This window comes from Amphibalanus amphitrite, unplaced genomic scaffold (genome assembly GCF_019059575.1).
Source record: "Amphibalanus amphitrite isolate SeventyFive unplaced genomic scaffold, NRLGWU_Aamphi_draft 001000F_arrow, whole genome shotgun sequence".
In the NCBI taxonomy this organism is placed as follows: domain Eukaryota; kingdom Metazoa; phylum Arthropoda; class Thecostraca; order Balanomorpha; family Balanidae; genus Amphibalanus; species Amphibalanus amphitrite.
This window is the reverse complement of record NW_024882494.1, coordinates 163677-186513: the sequence shown is the minus strand read 5'-3', so window position 1 is coordinate 186513 and position 22837 is coordinate 163677. Positions and strand designations below refer to the sequence as shown.

The following is a 22837-nucleotide window of genomic DNA, read 5'->3' as shown; positions in this document are numbered from 1 at the left end:
ATTAATATAGGTAGGTGAAACAAGACACATTTTTGCTTAAACCCTACACGAGGAGGGCTTTATCTTGTTTATTTTTTCCGGTAATGATAATGCGAACGAGCTGTCAGTATTCGTGCAGATTAGACCGTCCAGCCGCTATGAAATCTTGTGGAATCTCAAAATATCTTGCTGTGGATAGCTTTGTCTGTCCTTCAACGTGGCTCGGCCAAACTGGATTCCGATGATAATGTAGGTGATCACTGATCAACTTAATTAAAAGTTCCGAAAAGTTTGGTAGTTCTTACACAATATTTTTTCTTTTCACGAGCAGTTGTGCACGTTTGGTGACTCGTGGCTGCCTCCGTGTCTGCTTCCTGCGGAGGGTTCAGTTGAGTGTGCGAAGATATTAATCATGAAGTACTTAGCGCGACTTTCTGAAGTCAGCCATTCAATTCACAAGAGTCAGCGCTAGGTGCCATCGATTCTGAACGAGTCCAAAGGAGTCGCCTCCGTTGCTTGTTTGAGCGCTAGCTGCTGGATATAATGTCGGTTAACATCAGCTCTGGTTCCGTTTTAGGTAAGTTTGTGCGTGTCCGGTTCGTCCCAGGAGCTGTCGGCACTCTACCCGTCGGCTCACTCCCAAACAGTAAGAGTGCTTTCCAGCGGTAAGTTCAGATGCTGCTGCACAAGGGTCTGTCTGGAATGTTTGCATTTGAAGAATTTGCATTCAATACAGGCTGAAACTGGATTCTGTGTTCTACCGGATTACTGACAGAAATATTTTCTGATTAGAAAGTCAGTGAAGCTGGCGTACTTGACGTGATTTTAGCATGCTGATGAAGTGCTTTTTGACGAACATGAGTGTCGCCTTAGTATTGATTATATTTTTAAGAACCTAAATAAAAACCGTTGCGGCTCTCTGTTTGGGTAAATTCCAGGCTGTCTCACTAACAACACAGGGATGATGAAACTTAAGTATTTTATTGTTTTATTTTGCCGGTTTCATTGCTCAAGTAAACCCAGTCAAGCATGGAGAGGTGCACAAATATACAGCGTAGTGATAAAATCACTAAAATCTGGGGCAAGTAAAAACTCAAGAAAACTGAATATGTCTGTTGGTAAAGAAAACATGAATGCACATTGGTCAATGAAATGACACTCTATTTATGAAAAACAAAATAATCAAAACGGATTGGTAATGGAATCAAACTATTCTCATAATCTTCCCTCCTCTCCAAAAAATATGTTGTTCTAAAATTGACCTGGCTCGTCGGCAAGCTTTCTGCTTAATACCAGTGTAACGCCTTTTGGGGCGACTAACGGAGCGAGCGAGAGGGTGAGCCTTGCACGTGCGAAATTTCGAGGGGGTACCTCCAGCTGACTTGTGCACGGCACCCTACTAACCGGTCTCTAGCGATGTGCCAAATTTGAGCACAATCGGCCCAGCCGTTCTCGAGATCTGGAAGCGGCACCCTGCACGTGCGCACGTGCAAAATGGGTCCCAACTGACTTTTGCACGGCACCCTACTAACCGGTCCCTAGCCATGTACCAAATTTGAGCGCCATCGGTCCAGCCGTTCTCGAGATCTGGAATCGACCCCTGCACGTGCGCACGTGCAGCAGCACCCCATCTCTGGCACATGGATATGCAGTGCCTAGTGGGTGCCTACCTTCATGCCAACTTTCAGTGCGATCGGCCAAGTAGTTACCGAGATATTGCAACAATTACAAAAGTGACACCTCTTCGTTTTGCACGTGGCACGTGCATAAGGGGTCACCCACATGCATCGGGAATAGTCCAATACTTGGTAGAAGGAATGAAGCTACCCTACAAAAATTACCGCGTGTAAATCGGTCAAGTGGTTGCTGAGATATAAGCCTCGCAAAAGCGTGACCACGGCCGGCCGGCCGGCCGGCCGCTCATACTCAGAAATTTCCGTTAATCTAAGGAAAGACTACGCTCGCTTCGCTCGCTCCGTAACAAAAACGGACTGAGCTAGAACTTTAGTGTTTTTCCCGCTCATTCATTGATAGTATTGATACGAACTCAGAATTTTGGCTCAATACTATTGAGCCAAAATTCTGAGTTCGTATCTTGCCCAGAGCGGGTCAGCAGGACATATTTATGTGAAACCTGTTTTCGTCAAGTCTCGGCTCTACCGATATTCGCCGCTGTTAAAAACCAGACATAAGATAAGCAACAGACGTGCGCTAATTACACAGCTGTAACATGCATGTCCTGCTGGCAGACACTGCTGTAGCAAACATGCATTGATGACGGACACTGCTGTTACTGACATGATTTGCTGACGGACACTGCTGTTACTGACATGATTTGCTGACGGACACTGCTGTAACATACGTGCATCGATAATAGGCTGTAACATAAGTGCATCGATAATAGACACTGCTGTAACAGGCATGTATTGATAATAGACACTGCTGTAACAACAGACATGTATTGATGACGGACACTGCTGTAACAGACATGTATTGTTAACGAACACTGCTGTAACACACATTTTGTGATGGTGGACACTGCTGTAACAGACACGCAATGATGACGGACGGACACCATGTTGTAACAGACATGCTTTGATGAGGAAATAGCTATACCTAACAGACATGTATTGATGGTCGACACTGCTGTTACAGACATGGATTGATGACAGACGCTGCTTTCACATTCATGTTTTGGACAATGCTCAATGCTGTTGCAAACTTGCATTGATAACGAACACTGCTGTAACATACATGTTTGATAAGGAACTCAGCTATACCAGACATGTATTGACCAGTATAACGCCTTTTGGGGCGAGTAACGGAGCGAGCGAGAGGGTGGGCCTTGCACGTGCGAAATTTCGAGGGGGTACCTCCAACTGACTTGTGCACGGCACTCTACTAACCGGTCTCTAGCGATGTGCCAAATTTGAGCACAATCGGCCCAGCCGTTCTCGAGATCTGGAAGCGGCACCCTGCACGTGCGCACGTGCAAAATGGGTCCCAACTGACTTGTGCACGGCACCCTACTAACCGGTCCCTAACTGTGTACCAAATTTGAGCGCAATCGGTCGAGCCGTTCTCGAGATCTGGAAACGACCCCTGCACGTGCGCACGTGCAGCAGCACCCCAACTCTGGCACATGGATATGCAGTGTCTAGTGGGTGCCTACCTACATGCCAACTTTCAGCGCAATCGGCCAAGTAGTTACCGAGATATTGCAACAATTACAAAACTGACACCTCTTCGTTTTGCACGTGGCACGTGCATAAGGGGTCACCCACATGCATCGGGAATAGTCCAATACTTGGTAGAAGGAATGAAGCTACCCTACAAAATTTACCGCATGTAAATCGGTCAAGTGGTTGCTGAGATATAAGCCTCGCAAAAGCGTGACCACGGCCGGCCGGCCGGCCGCTCATACTCAGAAATTTCCGTTAATCTAAGGAAAGACTACGCTCGCTTCGCTCGCTCCGTAATGACAAACACTGCTGTAACTGACACATGTTTTAATGACGGGCACTGCTGTAATTAACATATATCGGTGACGACACTGCTGTAACAGACATGTCACATGTATTGATGACGACACTGCTGCAACTGACATATATTGGTGACGGCACTGCTGTAACAGGCATATACTGCTGACTGACAGACACTGCTGTAACTGACATGTATTGATGGCAGATACTGCTGTAACTGACATGCATTGATGACGACACTGCTGTTACAGACATGTATTGATAATAGACACAGCTGTAACAGACATGTATTGATGATGACACTGCCGTAACAGACATTCGGTGACGACACTGCTGAAACATACATACATTGATGGACACTGCGGCAACGGGCATGTATTGATGACAGACACTGCTTTGACCGACCTTTACCTATTGCTTACGGACAATGTTGCAACTTAAATATAGTGACGACAGAGACAGCCATAACAGTGATCCATTTTTGGACGCGATAGTGTAGTCATGTAATACTGACGGACTTACCTGCAACTGTCATGCATTGTTAAAAAAAAAAAAAACAGTAGTAACAGTCTCATGCATACTCATGCATGGTTGATGGCGATTGCTGTAACTGGCATTTACCGATGACGGACACTGCTGTGACAAAAAAGTGTCACAAAAAAAAAAACACAATTGTACCTAATGGACATATTTTGATGACAGACATAACTGTAATAGACATGTATTGATGAAGGACACTGCTGTAACAAACATGTTTTGGTGACGACTGCTCTAACATACCTACATGTTTGATGACGGATACACTGCTGTAACAGTCATGCTTTGATGTCAGACACTGCTGTAACAGGCATACCTGTATATTGGTAACGGCACCGCTGTAACTGACATATTTTAATAATGGACACTGCTGCAACTGACATATGTTGGTAACGGCACCGCTGTAGCTGACATATTTTAATGATGGACACTGCTGTAACAGACATGTATTGGTGATGTCGACGACACTGCTGTAGCAGACATGTATTGGTGACGGCACTGCTGCAACTGACATATGTTGATGGTAGATGCTGCTGTAACCGACATGTATTAATGACAGATGCTGCTGTAACTGACATATATCGGTGACGACAATGCTGTAACATACTCGTACGTGCATTGATGACGGAAACTACTGTTCCGAACACGGCATCTTTTTAACGTCCTTGCCGGCAAGCCTGTGCTACCTATGATAAAAACCACAAGGTATAAGATTGATATAGAAAAAGATGGTTGCAGTTTTGTGTCGAAAACCTAGTGGTTTGGAAGATAATGCATAAAAACAAGAGGAAAAGCGAGCTCTCTAGATCCCTTTGTCATGTGCCGTTTAACGTGGACTATAGGGAGGTCGCAAAATGGACCCAATCTCTAGTAATTGTTTGACAGATTGGACATCTCTAGATACTTCCAAACAGCCCAAAGTCGAAAGCTCAAAGCCCAAAGCCCTACGTTCTTCAAGTGGTGTGCCTTGAGGTCGTTCAAGATCAAGGTCATCAGGTCATGAATTGGTCTTCTGACCTGGTTAAGTTACCTACTTGCACTAGGTATTCATTACTTACGCAGTACTGACATATCTTCCATGGCTAGACCACTTAGACCAGCAGATGAAATATACAAATACCGAATTTCTGCAAGTGGTTACCTGCAGACTGGACACTGAAATTGTACCAGCCGCTACCTGACAGATCGGACGTCCGTCAGCTCGCTGTCACTTTCATCACTGTCAGTGACATTCGTGTAGTCACACTGCCTTCTGTCGACATGTAACGCGTGCCTTTGACTTTTTGCCATGAAATGGCCAGGGCTTTTTTATGTTTCCTGATTTATCCTGCATTTGCGTTATTTTCATTCTTATTGCAATCGCATGCTTGTTTTTTGTGCGGACCGTCCATTTTCTGTAACTGCGTCTTTTTTGGCGCACTTATTCGCGCAATGTAATGTTTTGCATTGTCGGATACAAACCAATAAGAAAGCAGCGAAGATTGCAGCACCATACCGATATTCAATAGAGTGCACGAACCTCTAAAAGTTGTGGGTGGAGTAATACACGATTAAAATTTTACCAGCTTCGTGCTTTTTGGTCTTTGTTTATCAAATCGCCTTTTGCTACCTGAATGCCTGCTAGCCGTACTTTTCATAGGTCCTGAAAATCCTCCTGACAGTCGTATGTCTTCTAAATACTGCCTGAAATTTATATAAAGAATCTGTCAAAGGATCGTTTTTCCGCCTATAGTTCTGCATCGGCGTTTTGCCCTTCATTTGCTAGTGAGAGTTGCAATACATATGTGTGGGCATTCTGTAAGTCACCAGCACACCTGCAGCAGATCGACACGTAAGTAGGTACGTTCTGAAGCTGTTCCAGTTGCAGTAGCCGTTTGCCAGACCGCGGTATGGGCCGACGTCCGACTCGCCTCCTCAAAGCCCAGATTTGGAGCTCCACCGGCCACCTGTCAAGAGGTCAGACGTATGATGTTTTCAACCAGCGTCTTATTCTCTTTGTTTTGTGTGCTCCGTTATAATGTTCATGTGCTCATTCCAGATGAGGTCACATTTTCATCTTTTCGCTCCCATTGCGTCTCCAACCTGTCTTTTTATGGTAAAGCTGAAACATCTCTGATTCAGTCTGTTTGCTTGTTCGAAATACCATGGCATCATTTGTTGGGCAGCATTTGATAGGGCTCAACCTTTGCTCCAAGTGCATTGTTAAGGCTATTTATTTGAATAATGTTGTTTGATTTCCAGATCTGTAGGTACATCATTTTGTCAGTAACACAGATAAAATGCTAACCTAGCTTTGTGGGTTTTGACTGAAGTTATCAGCTGATAGCATTTGCATTGCTGCTGGGTTGGAATGATAGCGCACCAGCCGTTTAGAGCAAAATGTGCTCACACTGGGAGTATACAATAGATGCAATACTTTCTCTTTTTTGACTTTATCAAATGACAATTAAAAATGGGTGTACATTTATGTTTCCGTGCGGCCGTGCGCTTGTGCTCCTGCAGGCATATTAATTGTTGTTTAAGTGTGCAGAAGAACCCAAAATATATATATATATATATATGTCACAAGTCCGCTGTAATGGACAAATCATGCGATTGCAATAAGAAAGCAAATGCATTAAGTAAAATTAACTTGCCACGCAATATTTATCAATTACATGTTGTAATTTTAACTCACTGCTCTTTGAAGCGTATACAAATTCAGTACAATCCATTTACACATTTAGGCCTATTACCGGGAGGTTGTTAACGACAGCGAGCTTACAATTTAAACCGAATGTTTCTGAGGTGTTTGTCAAGATCCATCCTTAATTTAAGTATGCCTTGGCCAGTGCTGCTTGGTGATGAGCGTCTGTAAGTTTAATTAGCAGTTTCTGGCTTCGAATGAATTCATTTGTCTGCATTTTTATTGATCGCCGTACTTATGGCCAAGAAGTTATTCCTAAGGGAGCTATAATCACTTTCTTACGAGCCTGGAGCACATGCATGTAGGTACTTACCATATGCAAGCGAAAAGTTGGGCGCAATTTTTTCTCTGGATCAAAACGTCCGAAACATATTTGAAATGAAGCTTCGCGAATCATCGACGATGACGCTCTGGTCATCATCGATGACGCTGGCATGATCGTTGACTGTCGTCCGCATTCGTGTTCGGCTTCTGAGACCCGAGCGACGCGCCCCTTGCCTGGCAGGACCCAACGTCTCATCGGGTGATCGAGAAGCGGCGGCGGGATCGTATGAACAACTGCCTGGTCAACTTGTCGCACCTGGTACCCTCCTGTCACCAGCGGAAAGGACGAGGACGAATCGAGAAGACAGAGATTATCGAACATGCCATCAAGCACATCCGCGATCTACAAGAGCAGCTGGCCCGGCTCCCAGGTACAATGTTCCATAGGGCTAAACAGAGCGTTGGCCACTCCCTCCCCATCAACAGTAGCTTGTTTGCCTGGCGCAGCCCCTGCGGGGGCCGCCTCTACCGGCGTACCTTGGCCGGCGCAGCATCTTCATTTCGGCGTAACTGCCGCTTTGGACCGCTGGGTTTCAGCCGCCCCGAAAAACAACGCTCTGTTTGGACCGCAGCCTCTGGCTGGCAGTCTGTGTGTCATACATTTTACTGTGTGTATGTGTGGCCAAACTGCAGGCATGTGCGTGGATCCCAGCCATGGGTCTACGGTCTGATGGGGTCCACGAGAAAAGAACCACGTGAGGTATGACACTAACATACTCGGTAAAGTTCTGTTCCTTGAGTGTATTACACTTCTGTACACTATACCACACTGAATTACGCTGTACTATATTTTATTATGCTGAGCTACGCTGCACTACAATATATCACACTGCATTTAATCACACTGCACTGAATGCCATGTGAAATTAGTAACAGTCTGGCTGCAATAGTTGGCAAAGAAGCAATACGGAAGTTTTTCCCCCAGTACTCAGATAATCAAAGTCTCAGATAACCAAAGCTCAGCTCTGTCTCAGATAATCAAAGACGGAAACAATTTAAATTTGATATACTTGTACTTGTAAAATTTGTAACTTGTAAAATTTGCTTATAAACAAAATTATTCCGATATGATGATGAGCCGAGGACTAAAAATAAATCAATGCGATACACAAATAAACCTATCTTTTCTTTTGTTCCGATCAGGTAACGCCTCATCGCGCGAGGCACAGTTCAAATAGGAAATTCATATTGGCGCATTTCTTTTGCATTTTTTTATGTTTAACTCTCCATTCGTGATAATACCTCATTTCAAAATAATATTAAAAGATGTTGCTGTGTCTGGTGTTAACCCATAGTTGGTGGCATCTACGATATCATTCCTCAGTAATTCAGCATTCACGTCATGACACAATTTTTACTTACAAGCTGATTGCTTTAATAAAGAGAACAAGTCAAGTGGATGTACATGTAAAACACGTTTTATGATATTACCTTTCGATATATTTTATTTTTGTTTTATTGACCACCAGTTTTATTCTATTTTTAAAGTTCTTGGATTGTTTTTGGCTCTGGCTCAGGGAGAATGCTACGATACTATTTTGCTGTCCTGAGATGCTTTCGGCGCTTTCTAGTTTGCTGTATCACTTGCACATGCCAAAATTTCCCCTCTTGAATTGATTTCCGGCGTAGATAATTAGTTTCAAATATTTTTGTTCTAGAAGATCAATTATATGTTTCCATACTTTTGCATCTAAGACTCGTGGTCAAACAAGAATTGCTCAACGAATGTACTTGGATCTGTGACCTCATTGGATCTCTCGACAGAATCAAAATGTTGCCTTTGCATTCAGAGCAGCTGTGTGCAAAACAAGTGCCATTTTGATAAAGTCCCATTTACATATCTGGATCAGGTCCCGGATCCATTCGTTTGAGATCCACGCACATATCTGCCTGTAAAACTGTATGAGTGTGTTTGTTTGCGCGCCGGATGGGGCGAAGGGTGCGCGTCGCGCGTCGCGGCAGCACCCGGAGCCCCCCGTTCGCCCATCTGCGTCTGAGCCGATCTCCGGCGCTGTGGCTCACTCCCCCCCCCCGTCTAGCTGGCACGCGTTTCAGTATTTCCCTTCTTTTCACCGTCTGGCCGATTCGTGTGCGTGTTTCACCTGAAGTTGGCCACAGCGCCTCAGACCACCCCAGATGAAGTGAAAGGCGCCGATCAGAATGTCATCTCTGGTCTGCAAACAATTTGAGAACATGCTATTCACAAATACGGAGCGTGGTTGCCATTTAGCGTCCCGATCGGGTTGCGGTATAATCAGCATTGCACCATCAATGTGCAAGTCGCCTACAGCGGCCAGGCTGTCGAGTTGAGTGTCCATGCGGAATGTCAAGAGCAATGGAAGTTCACAGATATTTCATGGAGCATATTATTTACTTTATTCATGTAATTTACTTAAGCTCACGCTAATTTCATCCCAGCAAATGCCAAAGCTGCCAAATAGATATTCGAACCTTCAAAGACAACGAAATATATGAACATGGTAAGCCACATCACCAACCACAAATAAGAACACTTTATAGATCCACGCGTAGGCCATTTCCATGGACGCTCTAATCACAAGCATGGCAAATCATATTTTGATAACGCGTCAACAATGATAACAATGCCAATGGTAAGGGCATTGCTCAAACTCGAAAGGAGACGGATCAGTTGGCTCAGTGTTCAGTGGTAAAAACAATGAATTCAACTGAAAACACTACCTACTTAAAACATGTGACGTTCAACCCTAAATGGCATTGGGAAGAAAACGAAGTTCTCTACGATTGTTACAAATGTCTCATACGATTGTCGCAATGTTGATATGTTAAGTGTTTACTTACATTTCATTTATTTAGCTTAAAAAACCGTGTTGTAATTTGGAGCATTCAAGCACCTCCTGATATTTTTTATGTGCTAGGCATGTAACCGTAAAGTAATTCAATCAATGCAGAAGAACTCAGCGGTCCGTAACAATAGTTTTGTTTTTCCTGAAGCCTAATCGATGCTGTCAACTGTAATAAGGTGTAATATAAGCCTGCGTTGAGCAAGTCTCTATTGGGGGCTGCGCCAGGCAAATGGCCCTTCCTTCGCATCCTACCAGAGGTCCTTGAACGCAAGACCGAGCTGCCACTGGAGGATGAATTGATAAAATCTTCTTTATACTTGAGCTACATTAATTTTCAAGTGTCATCACTCACATTATTCGATGTATCCCAGGTAGCTTGCTTGGAGCTGCATGGCGGGATAGAAATGAACGTGCAAAACTGAAGTGCAGCTCTGCACAACAAATTGAGTAATAACGCTTTTTTTCTTTCCACACGGTAATGCTGGGAATGTTCGAAATTACAGCTTTGAAATTTGAAGAGAAGTAGATATTGCTACCAAATTTAGATTAACATTGTTTCTAATCCGTGTAAGAGAAGGAACATTGTCTTTCATATTTAGTTTTACGATAGCCTGATTGCCATTTTAACCTAAGATTTCTCTTGTTATGCAGCAAAAAGTTGCGAGACAAGATGATTTGTGCAGAGCATGCTTGGTTAGGCCAAATCATCAGGAAGCTGACAATGTACCTATTAAAGAGGTTTTCTGCCTTGATGGGATGTGACAGTTTTCATGATTATAAGTGGTTATTTTATTTTATGGTTATTTCCATGACTAAGTGGTTACGCGATGTTCTGCTAGAAGGACCAGTGAGCTCGATGGAAATCACATTCACTAACCACCACTTGGAATAGATGGCTGATTCTTGCAGCACAGATTGAGTCAGTACATAATAAATCGATCTTTATGCTACACATTGCCATTTTGTGATACATATTTCAGTCATATAAAGCAACACAACTTTTATTATATAATACAGGTGTTTTATCCTGCTTTTATTATGCGCGCATAATTTTTTTTTTGAGCAATTTAAGGTGCTGATAATCTTCACGTCAAACAAGTTGTCAGACTTTTCAACTCCAGTGACAGCATCTGAGATCCTTTATGCGTCTTTGAATATTCACACACCGTCCTAATTTGACCTCGGCCGGCCAAAGTGCGCCCGCGGCTGACTTTCCGTCTTCCCGCCCGGCCGGGGGAAGGTATCGATTTCGGCCGGTACGACAGGGCACAGAGAGTAACACCACTGCCCCCTAAACTGTCCTCGGCACCCGGCGCGACCTCGCCATCGGCGACGGCAGCCCCTACCTCAGCGGCGACACGCGCGCCGTCGGACGGACGCGTCTCGGGCCGTGCGCGCCCATCGCTGGTCAGCGGGACCTCGCGCCATCAACTGCACCACACCGCGCCGACCGGCCTGGCTTCAGTTCAGAAATTCGCCAAACACCGGTGCCATTTGATAGTAACTGCATTGCGAAAATGGCCGATGACTGTGATACTGAAGTTGATCAGCAAATATCAAATTGTTAAAATAAAACTTAAAATTTTGTTGTAAATATCCATGTAATGATGCATTTTTATTCCTTACTTTGGATAAAACTGTTAATCCACTTTATCGTGAAACATTGATTCGTGCCTTCAAATTCATATTTGTTTGTGGACTGAATATTTGTGTACCTTCGACACTGACCGAGACCTTGACCTTTAGACCTGACCTTGGACCCTAACATCCGACCTAAATCAATCTGTCTACAACACATGCACGTACACTGTACAGCTACATGCACACGCAACCTTAAACATAAAACAAATGTGAACATGAACAGTGAATACCCTGTATGCCTGCATTGCCCTAATAAGCTCTATTGCTCTGATGAGTTTTGGTTTTGCATCAAGTGCATATTTATTTCAAAATCACTATAACTATTGCAAGGGGAATGGTACGTCATAATGCCGTTAACATGTGACCATTAAATCTTATCTTCCACATTTTTGTTAACCATTAGGATCCTTAATGAGCATATTTTCTTTTTAATTAAAATGAATGCTCGCATATATCGCATATCATTCCTACTATTCTCAGATTTGATCTTGGTCCTTGAACTACTGCCAGATCAGTCATCTGGTATGTTTTGAACACAATGGATACAGTTTTCAGGACATAAATTATTTCATTTTTTCCTAAGTCGTTTCTGGACTGAAATTATGATTGATTAACAAAATTATTTCCCTAAGGCTGTTGCACCAACATTTCAAACACTTTCGATTCTCCTTATTTTGATCATTAATACGCCAAATCGGCTCGCTCAAAAGTAAATCAATAACACATGGGCCGACATTCTATGCTGCTTATATTGAAAGGTGAATATGTTGTGCTGATAAATCTGCTAAATAAAAAGTACAATTTTCCCATAAAATGCTATTAAATACAGGTAAATTACCAATGCATATGTTTATAAGTATGATCAATTGATCAGCTTACGAATATATGTATTATCTCTAAAAGCTTTCATACGAACACAGTCATAAGCATTTCACTTATTTATGTACGCCCAAAAATTGAAGCAGTTTCGACTATTCATGTAACTTGTTGTATCTTTGTAGGTGCTCACGGAACATCACAACAACTACTTTCATTAGCAGCCTGCACAAAAAGAACCCCTTAACCCGGCAGGCGGTGGGCCTACCAGCCACCTTCCGCGCGGTGGGGGGGGGGGCATTTTTTTGCCCCCCCCCGTATCTCCGAAACTACTGGACGGATCCGGAAAATTCAAACGGCGTTCGATAGCCCTGTCAAATTTGTCGAAGGAAACCAAATTTCATATTGACCTCGGGGTCACCGATGACGTCACAGGTCAGGTCAAAGATAAAATGTTTCACCGTTCACGGGGCTTCTAGGGAAAGCGCTATAACACCGAGTAAAACGCATTTTGTCGAAAATCAGCGATAAGGCGTCAGTTGTCTAGTACATATGTTGCTATTAGAGGTCACTGGTCATACCAGGTCAGGTCAAAGGTCAGGTCACCAAAGGTCACCAAGGGTCACCACATGAGCCCAACTTTACTAAGGTTATGCGATGCATGCTTTATGGCCAGTTTTTCATTTCCAACTCAATGGTGTTGGTTATAAGACCATCAGGTACGGTTTAGGTCACTTTCTGGTGGAGGTCAGGTCAAGGTCAGGTCAAAAAAGGTCAAATTTCAAAGTTGATATTTCTGCATAAAATGGGTATCGATTCGATGCAGCTCGTCACGGGGTGTCTAATGGTGGTCTTTGTTTTGCGCTACGAGGTCTAGAATTGCTAAAAATTGAGTTTGAAAATTTGACTTCATCAATTTTGAACAGTTTTTTCGCTATAACTTGGCCAAAAAAAAGAGGTATCGATCTCAAATTTGGTATGTAGATAGAAGGCGGTAGGGACTATCACATATATTCCGGTTTTTTCGAAATTCAAAAAACGTTTCGGATTTTTTGGGTATTATATTCAAAAAATCTATTTTTTTATTTTGGGGGTCAAAATCCAAAAAAAAATCGAAAAACCGAAAAGGCAGTTTTGTAGCCCTCTTCATTCCACACCTTTTATGTTTGAAACATTTTTCTGTATCTCTAAAGCTGTAGGCCTGACAGCTCTTCCCGCGAAACCTTTTTTTGGGTCGAAAATGGCAAAAATGACGTCACTCTGACGTCATTAGCGGCCAACCTATTATAGCCTTTGGAAAAATTTATGGTCACCATGTGCGCTAGCTGCTCCCGGGAAGGTACTGAAAGTTTGGTGACGATCGGCGCAGCGGTTCTCGAGATATATTGAAAAAACTAAAGGGGGGGGGCAAAAAAATGCCCCCCCCACCGCCTGGAAGGCTAAGCTACATGACAATCACATAATTTCGATTTTTACCCCCTACTACGTGCATAACTATCGTTGGTGGCAGTGTCAACTTTGATATGCACCAATAGACAATATGCTAAAACACTATCCAATGATTCAAACCATGCATGGTAAAATCGGACAACGTAATAATCACATAGCATCTCGGTAGTGGACAGTGGACCCGACCTTATTCCCCGTTTTCCTTAAAATCAATAGTTACGCAATCATGATTACGCTAACATGAGGCTATTTTGCGGCTTACCAGAGAGGCAATAAATAATTTCACAGCCAGCAGCTTCTCTCCCGCTATTACTTCACTATGGCATATCTCTATGTCCTACCTGTCTTATGTTTCAGTCGAAACTTGCCGAAGCTCTACTGCTTGGATCTTTCTTGTTTTGTCTGGATTTTATTTATTTATTTATTTTATTTTCCAGTCCAGACTGGAAAATAAAATGACGATGCGACGATTTTAAACATATCAGTCACTACACCAAGACAATATTAAAAATGTATTCTCACTGATATGCTAATCTATCTCTTTGTCACAAGATAAGGCAACGTGCTTGCATCTTTGGATGATTTCATTATTCATACAATGCTATTATCCCACCATTGGCTTTGTGATGAACTCTTTTTCGAAAACAAATCCCGATAATCGTTGCACAGACCCGTATGCAACTCTGATTGCTTAATCGTCTTGATTAAATCAGCTCCAAAGGCCATTGTTGTATAACAAAATATTCAATTAAAATCACTCATGTGACGTCACTTATAAGTCTCGATAAGACGTTGCTATACTTTAAACAAGACGTCACTCAAACCATAAAATGATAAGATTGAAAGAGCTACAAAACTGCTATTCCAGTTCAAAACCCCATGTTAAAAGTGAACTATTTCCTTTAAAGCAAGACACAACCTCTAGTTAAATGAGAAATAGATGATTAAACAAACCAAAATTCTGCTGTCTGACCTGACTTGATCCAGTCTTGGTTTGAAGCGGTCCTCATGCTCAGACTCGACCTAACCTCTAATCTTGAACTGACCTCGAACGGATCATGCTATAAACTTGACCTTCACTTGACCTAGCGTAAACCTGCTCTCAATCTGACAGTGACTTGAATTTAAACTGAGCGTGACCTGACATTGACGCAACTCTTACCTCATCTGGCACTGACTCGACATTGACCGAAACCTGCCTGACTTTGAATCTGTCTCGGATACTCTTGAGGTGACGATAACTTGAACTTAACGGCTAGACCTTTTGCTTACCTACCTTGAATTAACTGAAACCAGACATACCTCTATTTGACTTACCTACATTGAAATAGCTCAGATTGACCTGGTCTTGACGTGGCTTTGACATGACTAAGTCATATCTTGGCCTTATTTGAATTTAACGAATCTGACCCTTAACATGTAATCACCCAAAACCGTGATAGACGACCTTGATCTGATGTCCATCTGACCTTGACCTGACCTGGACCTGAATTATGAGTTCTTAAACCGACTTTGAATCGATATGGGCCCGACCCTGCTTTTATCTTGGCCTGACCTTGACCTGGTACTGACCTAGACCTGGTACTGACTTAGACCTGGTACTGACCTAGGCCTGGTACTGATTTGACCTTGACCTGAACTTGACCTGACTTTGAACAGACTCAGGCGTGTCTGTGTTATGTTCACATCCTGATGTTATCTGGACTTTAACCCTCGCCGGCCGAGGGGGGGGGGCGGGTGCCGCCCCCCCCATAGGGTTTTTTCGCGATAGCTCCGAACACGCTGGCGATAGAGAGCTGAAACTTGGCATACCTGACCTTTGATCCAAGCCGCATCTTTTGACACCAACCGCATTTTTGGGTCAGGTCAGGTCACTGACCTATGACGTCATAAGTGAACCTCTGCACGGTCTTCAGATGTCGCAACTTCGCAACGCCCTCACTGCCAGAGGAGATGTCACAGGGAAATGAAACTTGCAGGATCTAGTATCCATTATGAGTCTCACAACTTGTATATCTCGGATTTTTCCTAAAGGTCATATGAGGTCAGGTCATTTTCGTGACCTCACCATTATAAGTCAATGGGGAAAAATTCAAACTGCTATTCTGGCGCCGGGAACGATCTCCAACTATCTCAAGCACACAGAATCGTGATTTTATGCACTCCTTGCAAGGTTAGATGCGTCACTTTTGCAATGTTGACCTTGCGTGACGTCATTTATGACGTCATCAAGGTCATATTAGTTTTTCGTCAATAACTCTTGATCAAATTGAGCTAGCGAGCCGGGAAAGCCACCAATGGACTCGGGAAGACCTGCCGAATCGAATGATATGTGACATGACCCCTTTCGACCAACTTCGTGACCTGGGGGTGCTGACCTGACCTTGACCTGAGGTCAACACCCCAAGTTGACCTGACCCGGACAAAAAGTATATCATTCGACGCGCCTGAGCGAGACGAACACGATGCTGCCAAAATCGGCGCTCTGCGGCCGTTTTTTGCGAAGTTATTCACCAAAAACTGAACCGTACCTTGGGGCACTTGACCTGACCTCAGAGGTCACCGGTTGACCTAGGACCTTAAAATCGGGTACCAATCTCTGCGTCTCGTAACGGCGCACACGCTCGTTTTTTCCGCGACGCGCTAGCTCCACCAGGGGCGAAACGGCGAGGGGGGGGGTCGTACCCGCCCCCCCCCTCGGCCGGCGCGTATGTAGAAAACCAATAGGTCCGGCGAGGGTTAAGCTGGCTTTGACATCTCCTTGACCGCCTACGTTATATTGAGTCTAATTGTTTTGTGGAAGCTTCCTGACCTGAAACTGACCTGCACCTTTATCTTAACCCGCGCCCCAGTGGCGGTCTCAGCCAACATCGCCCTAGTGTGGGGGGGGGGCATATGTTACCACCCACCTCTAGCTCAAAAACTAAGAGGGCTACAAAGACGCGGTAAAAAGCAGTCGATAGCTCTCAATGCGTACGTTTGAAAGTATTTCAGTCATTTTTCATCTTAGAGCAATATTGGGGTCACCAGAGGTCATCAAAGGTCAAAATTTGCCAATTTTCATTATATTTTTCAGAAAACATGCCGTTATCTCAGGGACTATGGGAGCTAGAAAAACGCAAGGAAGAGCAATCGATAGCTTTTGAACTTTTCTTTTGATAAGGTTATTATCAAAATTGACCTCAGGTCAACGGTTTAGCCTCCAGAGGGCAAAAACTCCAAAAAATAGCTGTTTTTACGAAAAGTGTTTTTCGACAATAACTTTCGACTACAAAAAGCCACGACATTTCTGTTGCCAGAATCATGTTCCTCTCGCCGAGACGCGTCGAATGAACTATAATTTGACCTTGAAAGGTCAACTTGAAAATTTGACCTCAGGTCAAGGTCATGACCTGACCGGAAAAGGTCATGTTGCATATTAGTCGATGCGTCTCAACAAGACGAACACAATGAGGCCATCCCCAGCGTTCTAGCTCTTTCCAATCGCGAGTTACTGGCAAAAAACTGTTTGTAGCCTCAAATGACCTCGGATGACCTTTCTAGAGGCTATCAGCAAAAATGACACCTTGGTCATCACGGTTGGTCCAAATCATTATGATTCTGAAATATTTGGACTCTTCCTATGCGTACACACGGATCTAGAGGCATTTTCATTTTTCTCCATTGACTTGTAATGGAAAGGTCACGCCACTGACCTGACCTTAGGTCACGGATATAAAAAATCCGAGAAATACAAATTGTAGGCGCCCATAGCGTCATGCAATCCACCAAGTTTAAAACCTTTCTGACAAACACTGCACGCTAGACATGTTTGCAAACTTTTTTTAGGCTTGGTCAGTTAACTTGACCTGGTGACCTGACCTGACATGACCTGGGGTCAAAAATTTCACACATTGTCCAAAATTGATGCACCAAAAGCTACCTCAAGTGGCGCGGCGCTACGCGCCGCGGTTTTTTATTTACACGCAAAAAACGCGACAGGGTGGTAACATATGCCCCCCCCCCACTGCACAGTGGGGATTTTTCCGATCTAGCACGTATTTATTCGTAGAGAGCAAACCATAGGTAGAATTGTAGCCAGATTGTGCACAGATGTTGGCTGGTGTGTTCTGTTGAGAATTTTACCTGTAAATGTGCATAATCAACATAGTATAGGGGGTTCAATTGGACCCCCCGCTCAGCCGTTTGGCCCCTGATCAAGCTAGAGCTTCGCGGAAAAGTCAAGCGTGCTGCCTATGACGAAATTAGGCCGAATATATCCAATTTCAAAGTCCAAGGTCATAAGCTGACTTTCCAAGTCAGTTTAATGACCCAACTAAAGTTGGGAAATCGAGACCTCTTGAAACTTCGCAAAGTTAGGGTGTTACGGGGTATTTTGGGGTGCTGATCACGAATTTCATGTTAGTTTTGATCACAGACGATGTCTTTATGCATTTAGGCCAGGTCGGGTCAGGTCAGGTTAGATCAATTAGTAGGCGTCCTGCCGGCCATCCATAGAAGTGTCACCTACTACTGATAGCTTCGTTACATGGAACGAAGGCACTAGAACTACTTCGTAAATATTCAAATGGCTGCTAAAATCGAAATCAGCACCAAAAACTACCCTAGAAACAAGTAAAACTCGAAAAAGTGAACCAAGGTCATCAAAAGGTCAATGACCTTGACTTGACCTTCACGTGACCTTGACTCCCACCATTATGCATGGCACCAACATCATTTCACATATTTGAACGTTTAAAACCACAAAAAGACTGGAAACCGCGGATAATGTGAGCTGGCATACGCCGAATCGCGATTCCGGCCAAACATGGTCTGGAGAAATATGCCACAGGTCAAAGGTCAGTTGGGTCAGAAACATGAAATTTTTAGGTTAGATGTAAAATTGATGATCTCGAGGGTACCGAAAGTTTCGGCGCGATCGGCCGCTTTTTGCGCGAGTAATTTGCGGAAAACCATGGGGTTTTATCCGACCCCTTCCCCCTCCCCCTCCCCACAAGTGCGATGGTTAATAAGGTTACGGTATGTATAATTTACGCTTGTCATCCTATTCCTAATGAATGTGTCTCAGAAAATATGCATCATATAAATCACGAAGTAAAATTATTCGCCTATGTCCGGAACATACCTATATCGTGCTGTTTGCCCTAGCGCTCCTCGAGTGGGGTGTTAAGATACTCTAATGTGAATATTCCGTGTTCAGGCAAGTTTCGGCAGCCAAACTAGGCGTTGTCTTGTGCAGAAGAAAGTGGCGAATTCGATAGGATATATTTCGGAGTGGAAAAGTGTGGAGAACATTGTTGATTTCCTACATTTATTTAGAATACCATTCCTTCAATATGGTGTCTGTAAGGGTTTTTTGTAAAGGGCATTTTTGTGACCTTAGTAAGGTTGTGGCATACTTTCTGTTTGCCATTCCATTCCTAATAAAGGTGCCTTTCAGACGATATGCAACTTTAAGACCTCGCAAGATTAAAACCAACAGGACAGGACAATGAAATTGAGCTATACTTTCGGGCCTTGCTGAGCCCATTGAGTAATCACGCATGAGTGTGAACTTTGGGCGCATTTTTCCTAGTTTTGCTGTGGACATACAGATAAAACAATGCCATATATGAAAAATTCAGACATTTCTTAGCCCTACTGACACAAAAAATAAACAAAAATCCTAAAAATATTTTTTGAATTAATAGGCGCTAGATCGGAAAAATCCCCACTGTGCACTGGGGCGAAGGTTAAATGGAGCAGTAGAACTCTGTGCACTGTATACCTATCTTTCCAGACCACATGCAGCAGGATGAACTCCTTTTTTATACTGATCGCGTTCGGAGCTTAGGAGGCAAAAGTGTCATTGTTTATTTTCTTACTTTCGGAACTACCTCTAGTCTATACATACTACATTATAATACGTCATGAATTTTTGGAATAAATAGCTTTTTTCTTCGATCGACGTCTCCCAAAAACAACTTTCTAGTATTAATGGGGCGAGTTTGTCATCTGGGCACCTCAGTAAAATGGCGGGTTAATCATTGTTGTTTTATTGAGCTAGATTATTATTGTCCCCATTTCATTGCATGTCAAAAGCTGCTGGAATGATCAGCTGAACTTTTAGCTCAATCAAACGGTAGTCCCTTTCCATAAAATGTAATATGAAATTTAACATGTAGCCATATCTTCGTAAGTGAATAGAAAATTTGTCGGGCAGCAGTTAAGTTAAGGGAAACTGTCCTTGGAGTGCTCGATGAAAAAGTAATTTGTCTGCTGGAGTGTATTCTCTATATGGAGAGAATCGTCTTAGACACTGAAGTAATACATCCCAGGATCCTATTTCTCAAATAATGATTTATTGTCTTCTAATTTTCTTAAATCAATCTTCAGTAGTTACGAACAGAATATGGATAAAGCTTTTTGGCATTGAAACTATCTTTGCGAGTTTGGAAAGCCACTTTTTCGACTCATCGTAATTCGTGCTGCATAAGATTTAAAGGGACCCTCCCACCAGGGCTGCGGAGTCGATGGATTTTCGGCGACTCCGACTTCGACTCCGACTCCGGCTTTCAAAAACCAGCTCCGACTCCGACTCCGACTCCGGGCAGAATTGTCGACTCCGACCGACTCCAAATCCCGACTCCGACTCCGCAGACCTAGCAGCGCTGCGGAGTCGACAGATTTTCGGTGACTCCGACTCCGACTCCGGCTCGGGTTTCTAAAATCGACTCCGACTCCGACTCCGACTCCGGTCACAACTGTCGACTCCGACCGACTCCGACTCCGACTCCGACTCCGACTCCGCAGCCCTGCCTCCCACCTTCAAAAAAGTTAATGAATTAGCATGAAAGTGTTGTCGCTCGGTTCAGAAAGAGCAAAAACGAATATCTACAAAATTTCACCGAAAAATAATCACCGGTTTTCAAGATATTAGACTTTTACTTTTGTTTACTTTTTGGGATCTCCGCTGTTCCCAGCGACTTTATTTGGAAGCAATAGTTTGGCAGCTGAAAGTGCGGCACTTGTTGCGCGCAAAGCAGCATATACCACCGCGTGTTACAAAACGTTTTAGTCAAACATTTAAAAATCGTTAGATATCTGCGCTGACGTCACACATTCAGAGGGGTATTCCTATGCATTAGCCCCTCTGAATCAAAATGCTGCAATTTTGAAATTCAATATTTCCGATTTAAGGCATTTCTCGATGTTGTGAGTGCCCAAACCGGTAATTGTGAGCCAGGGACCCCATTTTGGCTATCTCAACTCAAATCTAATGTTAAGGTGGGAGGGTCCCTTTAATCTCAAATACCTCTTAGATGCACCATGTTGTCAAAATGCATGCTGTCTTCTGTCCCATATGCCAGGCAAGACTTTATTGCGATAAGATGTTACTGTTTTTGTCAACCAAGGTGTCAGGGACTTGTAAAAGTGATGCTTTTCTGAATGGTGTTTTTATGCCTTTGATTTGAAGAAAAATGTTTCACTCCTTGAAAGCGGTTCTTCATAGTGTATTCTCCAAAAGTCAGGTTAGTGATTTTTTCACCTTAACTAAATGCTTGAATGGTACTGAAAACATTCGGGATATAAGTTATACGTCAACTCAGACGTATTTTCTCATGGGACTGTCCCAAAATAGGACGTCTTAATGGGACCGTCATGTGAGACTTCCCTTTGCAAAATGCTAGCTACGGTTCACTGATATCATAGTGCAACATTCTATAGGTCCATGACTATTATTTTTTAACAGTGGGGTGAACAGGGTTCTAGCCCACGCACCGACGGGGGCGGATATCCGCCCCTTGAGGTTTTTCGTAAAAAGGAAAAAAAAAAACGCGCTTGTGCCGTGAAATTTTACATGGTTATTGCTGCATCAATTTTACACATTTTGTGCAAGTTTGAATCTCCTACCTTTCCTGGTCATGTCACCAGGTCACGTCGAATGACTCGACCTCAAATTACTTTTTTTGCAACTTTGTCACCGTGTCAGAGCTGCACTGCATAGATGACGGTGTCCTTTGAAAGTTGCCGGAGGTAATGAGGTCATTAATAGCTTATCTCGTAATTTTGATATCGATGACCTAAGGTCAGGTCAATTTCTTGATCTCCCCATTATAAGTCAATGGGGGGGGGGGGGGAATCAATTGCCTGATTTTTCCACTAAAGGTGTCAGAATGGCCTAATATACCATGGTCCATGAATGACTTCATACACGATCAACCTTGACTAACTTGAGGCCTTTTTTGCTCTTGGGCAAATGTAAGATCATGTGACGTCATCACAGGTCACCAAGAGTCTTTTGCTTATAACCCCTTACAGGAACGAGATACAGCCGCGCAGATGGTCTCATTGTGTTCAGCTCGTCAAGGCGCATCGAATGATAGGTATACATGGTGGCCTCACGTGACCTGAGTTCAACCTTTGACCTTGCCCTTTCGAGGTCAACACATATATGTATGTTTCGATGCATATCGACGAGAGGATCACGATGGTCCTATTAGTTTGCTCCTAGCATGGCTACCACGGAAGTTATTCGAGAAAAAAACTTCTCATTTCTAGCGCCGCTATTTTCACTTTTTTGACCCCTGTGACGTCATCTTTGACCTGACCTGAAAATGACCTTCGTAAAAATTGAAAACCTTTTCCGTGTATACCCCATGTTGTTTATCGCTTGTCGCTATCTCGCTTCGTTCTCGAGATCTCAAAGGGGGCGGATATCAACGGTTCTTAGCCTGTTCTTAGTCGGTTCTTAGTCTGCGCGGAGCCCCGTCGGTGCGCGGGCTAGGACTGTGCGCTGATAACGTACCTTGAAATGACAAATAGCAGTGGCCAATTAATTCATTAAAAGAGTTCTTGGACGGTTCTCTCCTTTTTTGCATTTTTTCGTACTAAGATTTTTCCCAAGAAAAGCTGCCAAACTATAACGCAAGTAAAAAGCTATTTCGAATAATACATTTGGAAGGGGTCGACATAGATACGCACTTATGAACTTTTTAAGTTAATTTTTTGGTGAAACACTTAGCCAGCCGTGTTCAATATTCATTGTTGTTTTTAATCTAGATCAGCACAAACAGCATCACAAGTGCAGAGGTCATGAATGAGCAGCACACATGGAC

At 43.4% G+C, this 22837-nt stretch overlaps 1 protein-coding gene across 3 annotated transcripts in view; it reads left to right on the top strand.

Annotated features, from left to right (window-relative positions):
- Nucleotides 1–22837, top strand: part of LOC122369030 (putative uncharacterized protein DDB_G0277255) — a 59623-nt gene that overhangs the window by 29217 nt on the left and 7569 nt on the right. For 2 of the 3 annotated variants that reach the window (XM_043343395.1, XM_043343394.1), the window contains one exon: nucleotides 7190–7379. In XM_043343395.1, the coding sequence (XP_043199330.1) occupies nucleotides 7190–7379 (190 nt within the window). Of the gene's footprint in view, nucleotides 1–556; nucleotides 626–7189; nucleotides 7380–22837 lie in introns of all 3 variants that reach the window. The other variant, XM_043343393.1, reaches the window with a different exon arrangement.